The sequence below is a fragment of the Rhinolophus hipposideros genome, assembly GCF_964194185.1.
Source record: "Rhinolophus hipposideros genome assembly, chromosome: 3".
NCBI lineage: Eukaryota > Metazoa > Chordata > Mammalia > Chiroptera > Rhinolophidae > Rhinolophus > Rhinolophus hipposideros.
In genome coordinates this window covers 20,389,263-20,402,737 of record NC_138049.1, presented here as the reverse complement: position 1 = coordinate 20,402,737, position 13,475 = coordinate 20,389,263, and the positions used below count along the sequence as shown (strand labels likewise).

The 13,475-nt window shown below is 37.5% G+C and overlaps 1 protein-coding gene across 2 annotated transcripts in view; it reads left to right on the top strand.

Annotated features, from left to right (window-relative positions):
- AIG1 (androgen induced 1) overlaps window positions 1-13,475 on the top strand; it is a 236,458-nt gene that overhangs the window by 50,587 nt on the left and 172,396 nt on the right. For both annotated transcript variants that reach the window (XM_081044950.1, XM_081044951.1), the window contains exon 2: window positions 10,809-10,964. In XM_081044950.1, coding sequence (XP_080901076.1) covers window positions 10,809-10,964 — 156 coding nt within the window. The remainder of the gene's footprint in view (window positions 1-10,808; window positions 10,965-13,475) is intronic.

Here is a 13,475-nt window from a genome sequence, read left to right as displayed (position 1 = left end):
AGAAAAGTATACACGTATCTTCAAGTTGAGCTATCAAAAGAGATAATCTGTTTTCAAAAATCTTATAGGGATAATAAATTTAATGCTCTTTTTCCTTCCTGAAAAACAGTATGACTAGTTTCAAGCAATGCTAGATAATTCCTAAGGGAAAATACTGTAAGAAACTTTGACATAATTAGTTCATGACTTAGCTTGTTGTTTTAGTTGCAAGTTTTCAACAAGTTCTCCAAAATATGAATGGAAAAATTTCTCTGATTCCACTTTAAAATATGTGGGAAAGAAAATGCACAGATGGGAGTGGTGACAGGGAGAGAAAGAACATGAGCAAATATGAGGCCAGCACTATTTTCATTTTATTAACAGTTGGACATAGTGAGTTCTAATTTGAATAAAACGCTCAGGTTGTAAGAGTGTGTTTTCTCATTTGAAAAAGTGAGTTAAACTATAATAGAATTTCCAATGGATGTCAGCTTACAGGTATTTCATCACTGGCACATAGATAGTATCATGTCAGACCATTTGTGTGTGTCACATGTCACTGCATCAGGTGCAACTCCTGGGAACCTCACCAACGAGTGATGTCCACAGTGTCTTGTCCCCACAGCCCCATTCAGCTCCTTTAGTCTCATACCTGTGCTTCCTTTTTGGAGTCCGTCCATCTCATTTGTGGTCTTCCTCGTTCCCTGCTGCCTTGTCTTTTCCCAGCATTATTACCTTTTCCAAAGCCCCCTGCCTTCTCGTGAGATGCCTGAAGTAGGACAGCCTCCATTTTGTCATTTTTGCCTTTTTGATGTTAACGGCTTAATTTGCTCTAGGACCCACTTGCTTATCTTTCTGGAGTCCAGAGCATCTGTAGAGCTCTCCTCCAGCACCATGTTTCACGTGAATCTTTATTTTATTTTTTCCCTATCAGCCTTCTTCACTGTCTAACTTTTGCATCCATATGTTCAATTGGGAACAAAGGTGTGGATGGTATTAGCCTTGGTCTCTAATGACATGTCTTTGTATAAATGTTTTACATAAATTTGAGATCATGCTATCTGCAATATGCTTCTCTACGCCTTCATCTGTACAAGTTATTTTACAGGGACTATTGGGGTCGCTGGCTCATGGGATTGTTGTGAGGATTAAATGAGATGGATTAGTAAAGTGAGCAGCAAGGTGCCTGCACACAATCAGCATTCAGATAAGATTAGTTATTGCTGTTGTGGTTATAGTTACTTTGTGTGTGTGTGATGAGAACTTTTTGAGACCCTCTTTCTTAGCAACTTTCAAATATACAACACAGTATTATTAACTATAGTTACGGATGGTTACATTTTGTTACTTGTTTTTTACACTTGATTGTATATTGTAAGCATTTTTTCAAGTTGTATACTGTTATTCAAAGACCTGATGTTTCATGGATGTGTAACATTCCACCGTTCCCTCAAGATTTAAATATGTCATTTTGGTCAGTTTTACAATTTCCAGATTGTTTATAGTATAGATTCCAGTGAAATAAACATTCTTGTTCATGAGTTTTTGTGACCAAGTAAGACGCATTTCTAAAAGTATTTTTAAAACTTTTTGATTCATATGTTCAAATTACATTCCTGAAGATGGTACCCATTTGGAAGTACCTATTTTTATCATAGTGTTTAAAAGAATTAAGTAAATGTAAAGGAATGTGGAGAAATGTAATAGAAGCCTATAAGTTCCAGAAAGTGCCAAAGCAGGACAGCATTTGAACATCAAGAAGACAAAACTCATGACTACAGAAGAAATACACAACTTTGACATAGACAATGAAGATACTGAAATTATTTAAGATTGTACTCACCTTGGTTCAGCTATCAATTCAAACAGAGACTGCAGCCAAGAAATCAAGAGAAGGCTGAGACTTGGAAGGGCAGTAATGGGAGAAGTAGGAAGGATCACCAAGAGCAAAGATGTATCATTAGAGACCCAGGCTGAGATCATCCACATCCACTACATACAGATGTGAAAGTTGGACAGTGAAGAAGGTTGGTAGGGACAAAGAAATGATTCATTTGAAATATAGTGTTGGAAGAGAGCTCTACAGATACCATCAGAAAGACAAAAAAAAAAAAGAAAAAGAAAGTTATTAGAACAAATTAAGCCTGAAATATCATTGGAAGCAAAAATGACAAAATGGAAGCTGTCCTACTTCAGGCACCTCATGAGAAGGCAGGGGGCTTTGGAAAAGGTAATAATGTTGGGAAAAGAGAAGGCAGCAGGGAACGAGGAAGACCACAAATGAGATGGACGGACTCCAAAAAGGAAGCACAGGTATGAGACTACAGGAGCTGAGCGGGGCTGAGAGGACAGGACACTGTGGACATCACTCGTTCATGGGGTTCACAGGAATTGTAGCTGACTCAGTGACACATAACACGCATGCATTTCAGAGCCAGAATATTGATTTATACAATAGGAGGCAAGACAAATATGATGTCTGTTCCTTCCCTGATTTTTCTATGTTTCATTAGAATAACTGAAACATCTTTAGCAATGCTATTAAATATTAACGAAGTCACAGTGAATTAAATGAGATCTGTATTATCTCTCAGCTCCCAATTGCATCCTCTATACCTGCTCTTCCATAACTTTGTAAACATTTCTTCACATTGAGGATGATGTTGAACTTTCTCGGTAGAAGGCACTGAATGGATATTGCAGGAAAAAGGGGTTACGCTAACTGGTTCCAGCTGCTGCTTCACTGGTCAGCCGCGTAGGGTAGGAAGACATCTAGTTTTGCTCTGCCCCAGCCTTCTGCAGGGGAAGTGCAGTCCCTGGGGATCTCAGAGTCCAGCCTGCTCTGCTGACCAGCTCCCTGCAGCCCTTCAAACAAGGGCATCACTTGCTCCGGGGTCTCCTGCCCAGAGTGGTTGCTCAGCTCTTTCTGTGCACCGGTTCATCAGCCGAGGCTCACTTGCACCTGGGAGGACTGCTTTCAGCTTGCCCACTGACGTGGACCCAGTGTTGCCCAGGCAAGACAGAGAACTACACCACCCAACAGGCTGCAAACCCACCTTCTCCCGTGAAATCTGAAGGTCATCCTTGGGGAGGGGTCTCTTCCAAGTTCTTCCCTTGGGTACTCTCCCTGAGCCCCAGGGCACCCTGTAGAGTTCTCTTTATATCTCGTAATTGCTCTCCTATGATCGTTTAATCATTCCTTATATTAAACTTCCTCTGTTAAAAAAAATTGACACTGTCGCAAGCCTAACAGACTTCCTGTTTCATTGTTCTAAATGTTACCGAGTCTTTAAAGTACAAGAAAATCATGTTATACTTTAGTTATGACTGAAATTCATGTACATTCAGTTATTTTCAAGCCGTAAAAATAGCTTATTTTTAATAGAAACTTAAGGTGACAACTTTGTTAAGAAATTAATGGCTGTATTTACTTTGTTATCTAAGTAATTGAAAACTAGATAAACTCATATTTCTTAGTTTCCTAATATAATAAATAACAATACCACTTCTTCCTTTATTAAAAATATAATTATAGTCTAAAGGACAGAAGCATATGCCAACACCTCCAATCTTATTTCAAGTTATATACTCTAGGTCCCAGGAGACATACATAAGACCATTCACAGGTATATGCATCTTCAAAAATACTAGATAATGCCATTATTTTCCAAAGTAATTGAACCAAAATATATTCCCACTAGCATTGCTCCACATCATCTTCCACACTTGATATTATCAGACTTTTCTGTATCATTAATGAAATTATACATTGTCTTAGGGACTTGAAATTTACATTGTCACTTAAGTTGGATGGTGGTAGGACTCATGTAGTGTTAGCTTCATAACTCTCAAACTATAAGAGTCCTGGGATTTTATAAATACTCTTAATCTAGAGGTAAAATATCGTGGAGTCATAGATGAACTAGCGGAGAACAGAACTGAAAAAGAATGGTGCATCTTAGACCTTTTAGTCTCTGCACCAGTAAACTTTAAACTGATAATAGTAAACAAATTAATGTTGTATAACAATGGCCAGGTTGAGTTAGAAATAGCAAATATTGTCTGATAGGTTGTGAGACCTCTCCAAGCCCATCCAGAAACTTTTGTCGGCAAGATCCTATTTCTGAAGGCAGAAGTCAGCGTAACCGCCTTCATAACTATTTTAAGTTCCCTATCAAGTGTTCATTTACAATAGTATAGATATAGCCTTTATGTAGACTCAATGTTAGTCCAAAATTAATAGATTTCTAAATATTTCAAATGGAAATTTCTAGGGACAGGGACCACGTCTTTCAAATCAGCTTTATTAACACAATTTCACCTGCAGTATATTCTCTCTCTCTCTCTCTCTCTCTCTCTCTCTCTCTCTCTCTCTCTCTGTGTATACATATACATATATATGTATATATATATATGTTTATTATATAACAGATTGTATATGGGTTATGTGGGATTATCTGATTCTATAACATCTAATCAGTTAAGATATGATTTGGTCAATTCAAGTCAAGGTTCTTTTTAAATTAGTTTTTAGATTTATCTAGCTCTTTAAATAATCATTATGTTTGGGACTTAAATCATCTGCTGAAGTAAATTGTTATCATGAGTAAAAATTTAGTGAGATAAAATACATTTTCCAATGTTAGGAAATTTAATGCACTTCCGAACAGATTTGTGTGTTAAAGACATAGCTTTTGTTTTCAACAAATGTTCATCACTGTTATTGTACTTAAATCTAGATATCATGTTTTAGCAAGTGTATATCCCACTAAGTTAGAGGTGAGAGCCTTGTAAGCACATTCACATTTGCAACACAGCATATAGTCATTTAATAGTCTGTGTTTCTGCATTAGTCGTTTACCAAGTGCTTTGTACACAGTAGCTAATCAATAAGTATTTGTTAAACAAATCAATGGTGTGTTTAATACAGTGTTCAAAAGGATTCATACTAATATTAATAGTTTAGAATATTTAGCCTCTAACAATGTTGAGTAGCTCATAGTGTCTCAGTGAGAACACCCGAGGGGGAATTTTCTCTCATTATCTGCAGCTTAGTATGGAGTTTCTGGAAAGATCCTGCAGCACTTATCGGCTGTTGCTGGAACGTGGCATGATTGCCCCCATTACTTTGTGAAGCATATCCAAATGCCTTCTTTAGATGACTCTTCTCCGTGCTACTTATGTATTGAAAGCGAGTATGTGATAATGTAACAAATTTTGTGGACAAGCTTTCCTTTCCAAAGCTGCTTCTCTACGGGCATTATTTCTCACTGAAAAGCTTATTTTTCTTTTTTTCTGTCTGAATGGATGGCTTGCCAGTGGTGACTTGTGGCTTACTTCATCGATTTTCAGTAGTGAGGTAGAGCAGTATGAGATAAGTGTTTGTGTACGTGGGCAAGGATCCTAAATCACATTCTGAAAGCCACGAGCTTGACGATGCAGTGAGTCCATGTCCTCAGAAATGTTTGTGGTGAAGATTCCTTGAAAATGTTTATGCTTAAAGTGCATCACTTGAATGACAGATTCAGAAAGAGTTACAACCATTAGAGTGAGGGAACCATATTGGCTAGTTCGGGCTAATGCTCTCCAACTACGGTAGAGGAAAATACACCAGACTCTGCATCTGTGGGTATAGTCTCAGTGGATGAGGGAGGCAGAGGGAGCCTGTGGAATACTTTTACATGCATTCATCGCTCTATAGAGTAGCGTTCAAACATGTACCTAATCACAGCTTCCATGTAACGAATGGACTCCATACTGAAACTGAGATGGACTCCCGTGGCTGTAGAATTGTTTGGGATGTTCAGATATCTCAGGCAAGGAAGACACTGGAAACAAATGCAAAGGAATCCTTGAAGAATTCAATCATCTGATTTCACACTGAGTCACTGTCTCATGATGCCGAAATACTTTTGGCATCCACTCTTGATCTTGATAATGAGGAGAAGGAATTATGCACTATTAAAAAGTAAGATATGTATGGAATGGAAAGGGACTCCCTTGAAGATTGTGTTCCGTGGTGCTGCTATTTTATGGCTCTTGGATCCTTTCCACGTATTATTTAACTCCTTCGGTCAAATTCGCTCTTCAATGAACACAGATACTGCCATGGATTGGTTTCTTGCAAGAACTGCATTGAAAGTTTTATGAACTGAAAACAAAATAATGATTTATGCTCTATAATGTTACATGGTATGTGGCTGTAAGTGAGACACAGGAAGGCCTCGAGCTCACACCATTTTTCAAAATGTGTTATTCAACCTTCTGAGTAGGAGAAATTACACACACACACACACACACACACACACACACACACACCATGTATGTTATATATATGTCATCTATCTAATTAGATAGATGTCTACCTAAAGCTGTCATAATTACCTGTCATATCTATTATACTATTCTTTCGATTACATATATGTTTATTAAAGGTTACATAATATTTTGTTCTCTAATTAAAAAAAAAAGTGGACTTTTCATTTCTTCGTTATCATCTCCCCTTTAATTAATGCTCTTGTTCTCACATAGAGGACTCCTCCAGGCCTTCCCTTACCTGGAAATCTCCCTGCCTTTTGTCCATCTGTTCTCTCCACAGCTCTCCTTTATTCCATGATCAACCTCACTCCGGTTGCAGTGCTGCCCCTTGGAGTTTCATCTTATTTCTTCTATGTGTCTAAAAGTAACTTTAAGCAAACTTTTCAAAACAAACATCGTGGTACTCTTTATGTTAATTTTATGAAGATGCAATATGAGCAAAATGTAGTACATCCTAGTAAAGGTCATTGGAAGTCATGCTCCCAAAGGTCAAGACAGGTCTGTACTCTGTGCTACACTCTGGTCTTTTAAAATTTGCATAAATAATGATCCCATTTCTTACTTCATGTGCTGCTTTTCCTACTTTGGTGCATTCTTGGTTCCTGCCTGGCTTTGGCCAGTGAGGCAGAAATGTAAAAATTACCAACTAATTAAAGTAATGACATGTGTGTGTTTGTGTGTGTGTGTGTGTGTGTGTGTGTGTGTGTGTGTGTGTAGAGAGAGAATGAGAGAGCGAGAGCGAGAGCGAGAGCGAGAGAGAGAGAGAGAGAGAGAGAGAGAGAGAGAGAATAGCTTTGGTGCAATCACATATGATTGAAGATAGTGATGATCTAATGAAATGAAATAAAAAACCTGTTCTAGATAAACTATGTCATATATGTTTGGGAATAAATGGTAAAAGTCTAGTGAATTTGCCCTATAGTACAAACAGAATTCTAATGGTTTAGTACATTCCAGAAGAAAAAAGAAAATAGTATTAATTTAATGAAAACCACTCATGTGTGAAAAAGATAAAGATATGAATGGAATTTGGGTACATTTTGATATTTGTGGGAATGAATCTTTTACCTAAAATGACTCAGTAAAAAAAGCTATGATTTCCTGACAGGGAGAGTTGAGGGGGTGGAGAAAAGATGCAGAAGGAGTTGAACAGTGGAGAACATTCTGCAGGAACAAATGCTAGAGTGACTCCAAATTATCCTGGGATATTTTTTTCATTCTGATAAATCCCTGTTTATATTTCTTGGAGAGAAATGGTACATTTGACCACTTCATTTCTACACGTGACACAAAACAATAAGAGCAACCAGCCTGCTAAGAACTTAAAGCCAGATGGTGTATAGGTGTGTCATGCTGAGTTGATGCTTTGGAAATGCCAGCTCTGTAGAATGACTGGAGCCAAATAATGCTTTAAGGTAATCCTACTGAAGATTCACTTGTGCGTCTCCATATAACCTTTACATTTTTAACAGTTATTTTAATGAATTTTAAGTTGCAATAGACAACATGACACAGGCAATAAAAAAAACTCAAGTAAAATGTCTCTAATGTGATTTGTTAGGCGTCAGCTCAAATCAAATTATAATAAAGTAGCAGAAATCTAAAGTGGTTTAACAGTATTGACTAACTGCTTCTTAAGTGAGCAAATAACCAAAAGTTAGTTCATGCTTCTCCCCAGAGAATGGCAAACTGTTCCATAAATTGTAGGGATTATCTTTCGAGGATTATTAGTCAGTGTGAGTTTGAGGGAAAAAAAAAATTTAAAAAAACCCAACAATTCCCTCTCTGCCTCCTGATGTTTGGAGATGAGAAGAAAAATCACTTTGTGGTGCCCCTTTTCCCTGACCTCCACATTCTCACTTTGAGGAAGTATTCCTCAGCAGTTCAGGTGAGATGGGGCCACAGGAGGGAATAGGTGGTGGAGAAATCTAAAGACGATGACAGGGTTGCCACCAGGTGATAGTGAGACGGGACTGCTGTGGTAGATGACTCCACGGGATAAGAAGATGGATGAACTGTATAAAAGTGTAAGACTTCATAGTATCATTAACATTACGATTGGCAAAATGTTCAGACTGTTGCATTTATAGTTGCAGAAATTCTTTTGATTTTCTGTTCTAGCATATGAGGTTCTGTTTATCCCCACCCATTTTTGCATTTTAAGATTCCCTCCTTTCCTTTTCTTTTAAATCTTCAGAAAAGCATCAGTGAATCAGTGATTCATTTATTTACCAAACATTTGTTGGGTAATCTAGCCCTTTGTTAAATATGGTTTTGTTTCCTCTACTTGGAAGTTCTGCTATTAGGTACATACACATTTAAGGTCATTGTGCCTTCGTAATGAATTAACCCTTGCTGGATATTGTAATGTTGGATATTCTTGAACGTCTAGATTGTGTTACCTTCTTTTAAAGAGTAGAATTTTATGTTTGCAGGTGTTTGAGTTACCTGTAGATCAGCTTGATCTCTTTGAAGTTTGTTTTTAAGTATGGTTGGAGTGGATGTAGACTAGCTTTGACTCCAAGGCTATTTTAGCATCGCTATTTAGGTATGACATTTCTTAGGTCTCCTCTGAATGCCTGTTGTAGTCAACAAGGCTCTCTGTTTGGTCAGAACTTGAATACCTCTCCATCCTAAGTGAGCTCTGAGAATTGTTTAACCTACAGCTTGTGGTAGGTAGAATTCTAAAATGACCCTCAGTGATACTCACCTTTGTGTAATGCCCTCCCACTGGGTTTTGGAAGATCCTGTGAATATAATCTCCTGCAATTACATTATTTTGTTACACACAAAAAAATAATTATCCAAGGTTGGTCTGACTTCATCAACTGAGTTCACTGGCCATATTGGCATGGATATTATTATTGCCCAGTTTCTTAAACCCTGATAGGATTAACATAAAGATCTAACATCTAAATTCGTAAGATATGCTGTGAAAATGTTCCCAAGTATGAAATTATTCCCTGAGTCATTTAAATTGTTTCTGGTCATCACAACATGATTCTTGCCCACATTTCCATTGCATCATGTTCAATTTTGGTAGTCTTGGTTTCTTTTACTCTGGTTTTGTTTTTTGTTTTTGTTTTTTTGGCTCTAGAAAGAACAACAATAAATTAAGTCATTGAAACTAAAAGGTAGGTTAAGGTATGGGGAAGAATAGAACATTACTCTGATGAAGACTGGCTAATAATAGAATTTGGTGGGTTCCAAAGAGCCCAGTATACTATAGTAAAATACTGCAAGATTTTTGTTTATTTGACTAAGTCTGATGATGGACTCTCCATTATGGGGAATTTTCAAAGTGGCTTCGATAAGAGTTTAAACAGATAATTAACAACCCGAGTGTGCCAGTGCTATGCTAAGGGATAGAACCAGATAATTTTGAGGTCCTTTTTCCCTTTGTTCTGTGCCTCAGTGAGGAACCCATCCACAGAGCTTTCACAGATTCTTTCCACTACCAACATGGAAATTTACCATATATATAGATATACATATGTTTTCTAAACAGGTAATGAGTAAAACTGTATATTTTACAAATAAATACAGCACCAATAAGGTACTTCTGGGAGAAGAAGGCAGAATAATTCCCTAGAATTTCTTCCTAGTGCTAAATGGCATAATTTTGAGCCCAGAGAATATATTTTCTGCCCTTTCCATAATCTTAATTATCATTTGCCAAGCTGTATTACAGTATGCTGCCTGCCTCCACCCTAGCTCTGGATCCTCAGTACTTTTACCTCCATTTTAGGAACATCACAAATAATTGGGCTGTAGCATTTCAGTATTCTCTCTCTGTGAGTCCCAGTCCAAGCAAAACATAGCTAATGTAGGTAATTCAATTTGTAATTGATTTGGGAATGCACAGTGATTACTTTTTTGGGGCAATGGTGTATCTAAGTTTACATTACTTTGTAAAGATTTTATTTCATAAAAACTGAAAACCTGAGAAGGAGATCATTTAGTTCACGTCTGATGATAAAAATTTGCTCCATCATCCTTGATTATTGCCTTCAGTTGATTTCTCTATGACTCAAGGACTGGAAGCTTTCTACCACTTCCTTTGGTGAAAATTTCTAAATCTAACAGAATAAAGCATAGGAATGTTTCTTCACAGTTGGACTAAATTGTCTCATTTATTATTCAGACTATCCTGGTCGTTTTCTGTGCACTCCTTGGATGTTTGTTAAACCCTACTAGTCAATATAAATAGACCACAGATGTGATTTTTTTAAAATAATGGACATATCATTTGATAATTGATATTGCTTTCTGTGGGACCATGTGTGTGCATGCATGTTTTGCATTTGTCCTTAGGTGAACAAAAGTGGAAGTAATGTTTTTAAGATGAATTTTCTCACCTATCTTTCTTTTTTTTATGGGTAGGGCGAACTACTTAAATGTGTCTGATCCTCTCTTACTGTGTGAGTTGCAAACGTGTAGCTTGTTTGCTGTTGTATAGGTGGAGTCTCGTTAGATCTCATTGACTAATACCAGCTATTGTCTCCCTCCAGGTCATCCAGGCTGTCTTTTTTGGCATCTGTGTGTTAACTGATCTTTCCAGTCTTCTGACTAGAGGAAGTGGCAACCAGGAACAAGAGAGGCAACTCAAGAAGCTCATCTCTCTCCGGGACTGGATGTTAGCCGTATTGGCCTTTCCTGTTGGGGTTGTGAGTATGATATAGAATGCATTTAACTACGGAAGAAACATATGTCTTATTTCAGACTTCTAAGAGAGAAAAAACTTCCTCTTCATAGGAAGTTTTGATATTAGTTTGCTCTGACTGCCATTACAAAGCACCACAGGCTGGGTGGCTTAAACAACAGGCATTTATTCTCTCACAGTTCTGGAGGCTAGAAGTCTGAGATCAAAATGTTGGCAGAGTTGATTTCTTCTGAGGCCTCTCTCCTTGGCTTGTAAATGGCCACCTTCTCCATGATTTTTCATATACTCTTCGCTCTGTCTGTATCCATGTCTTAATCTCTTCTTCTCATAAGGACACAGATTAGGGCCCCTCAATGACCTCATTTAACCTTCATTACCTCTTTACAGCCTTACCTCCAAATAAAATCTGAGGTACTAGGGGTTAGGACTTCAACATATGAATTTTGCTGGGAAACAATTCAATCCTTAACAGTTTCTTAAGCACCCCAAACTTGAAATGTATGGTCCTTGGGTCTGTGACCATTCTAGTATTTTTGAACTTGAGAGAGATGAAATCAGCATTCACTCATACTTCCTCACTTACTCAACTGTGCTATTAGCCAACATCACTTAAGTAAATGTTGCTTAACGTTTGGGTCTGTTCTGGCTTCATTGATTTTCATTGTTTCCAGTTAGATTCCCTCCATAGCTTAACTTCACAAGTCTGTTAATCATCCATTATCTATATATTAATGTAAATCATGCTTCTTTAAAGAGCCTGGGCCCCATGAGATTCTATAGATTTTTTTAACTTGTGTATAGCCAAGAGAAGAATGAGAGAACTCATAAATCTCCAACTGTGAGTGCAAGTAAGTGTGTGTTACCTAATTCAAATTCAGACCTTTCATTTGCCAGGAAATTTCTGGGAATAACAGAACCACAAGTGACCTGGGCTAGCATATGTACCAAGTCCAAGGTCCCGTGTAGAAAGAGTCAGAAAGTTATTTTTTAAATCCTTCCAATGGCTCTTATTTATATTTGCCGGATCTACTGTTGGCAGAAGCCAATACATGCTTGTTCTAAGACCAGTTAGTAAGCTCCCAGAATATCAGGGAATTGCTTTTTTAATGTACTGGGTTGTATGAGTATGTTCTTGGATGAAAGAGCCCTTCGGGGTGTATTATAATCTGCTCACACTCCTCTTCTCATTCCCTCATCTTTATCCCCGGGAAACTTAAATGAGTGCTCAGGTTGAAGCCATCTAGCAAATCTCTCAAATTCTAGTGCTTAACATAATCGAGTTAAGTGCTTCATGTATTATTTAATATTTCCTTCTTTGGACTTGCCTTATAAAATTCACATGCTTTCTATCAACATAGTCACCTAAGAGAAAATTTCCAGTGGCAATAAGATAAACACATACACTTTCGGCATAAAGGATTTTTATCTAGAAAATCCAAGTCTATATCTTTTTTGTTTCTTTTTATCCTTTACTCCTTTGGAATTTCTATAGACATGTCATTGCCTCAGGAAGTCTTCTTTGGCTAGAAGGAATATAGTAGTAACAGAATACAAAAGTAAATGGGAATACAATATTAACGCGTTTTCTGTTAGCTCTGCCTCTCCTTCTGTTATATGATGTCAAACTGTGTCTCTAGAGCTTAAATGGTGAGTCTTGCCACTCTCATCACAGGCTCATTGCATATGCCCTTTAGACGTTTTTGACATTACTTTGGCCAGAAACTTTTTGCTCCTGCTTGAGACGCGAGGTATCTGTCAGCTTTCTGTGTCCTTTCTGAATTCGGTCCACGTCTGTGTGCTTCGTGGTTTGAAAAAAGAAAAGGAGCTTTTTTGTTTACTTGATGTTTGATGATATCTGATCTTTTCCTCCATGTTTCACTATTTTTTGTTGTGTTTTCTATGTTTTAAAAGAGGGAAGAGAAGCAATCATACCTTTAATTCCCTCTCCCATTTTTTAACCAGAGTCATAACATTTTCATTATAGATCTATGCACCTTCCCTAGCTGATGAGCTTCATAGAAAAATTTACAGACTAAATAATGAATCTGAGAGATACAGCTTCACTAATTTCTTTAACTCGTATTTGTTTCTTGCCCACTGTTGTTTTATAGTCAGTATTTACATTTTCATAATCTTTCCTGTTATTATGAGTCACTTTCTGTTTTATAGTCACTAGCCTTAAGTTCCTGTTACATTCCCCTCCTGCCTTTTCCCCCATGTCATGTGCTCCTGTTCTGTCTCTCTCCTTCCTTCCCTATATCCCTCCCTCCATCTCGCCCTCTCTCCCTCTCCTCCAGCCCTCCCTACCTCTCTTCCCATTAATATTAAGAAGAATCCTTGCCGGTATTCTCCAGAAATCTCCTTATGTTTTCCACTGTTTCTCTCTTCCTCTTTCATTTGACATTTTGTACCTGTTTAACCAGTTTCTACCTGATTTCTCACTCTAATACACAAAAATTCATTTTGAAGCAAGCACTGACAAATGGCTTCTTCCCAGACCCCATTAATTTTATTG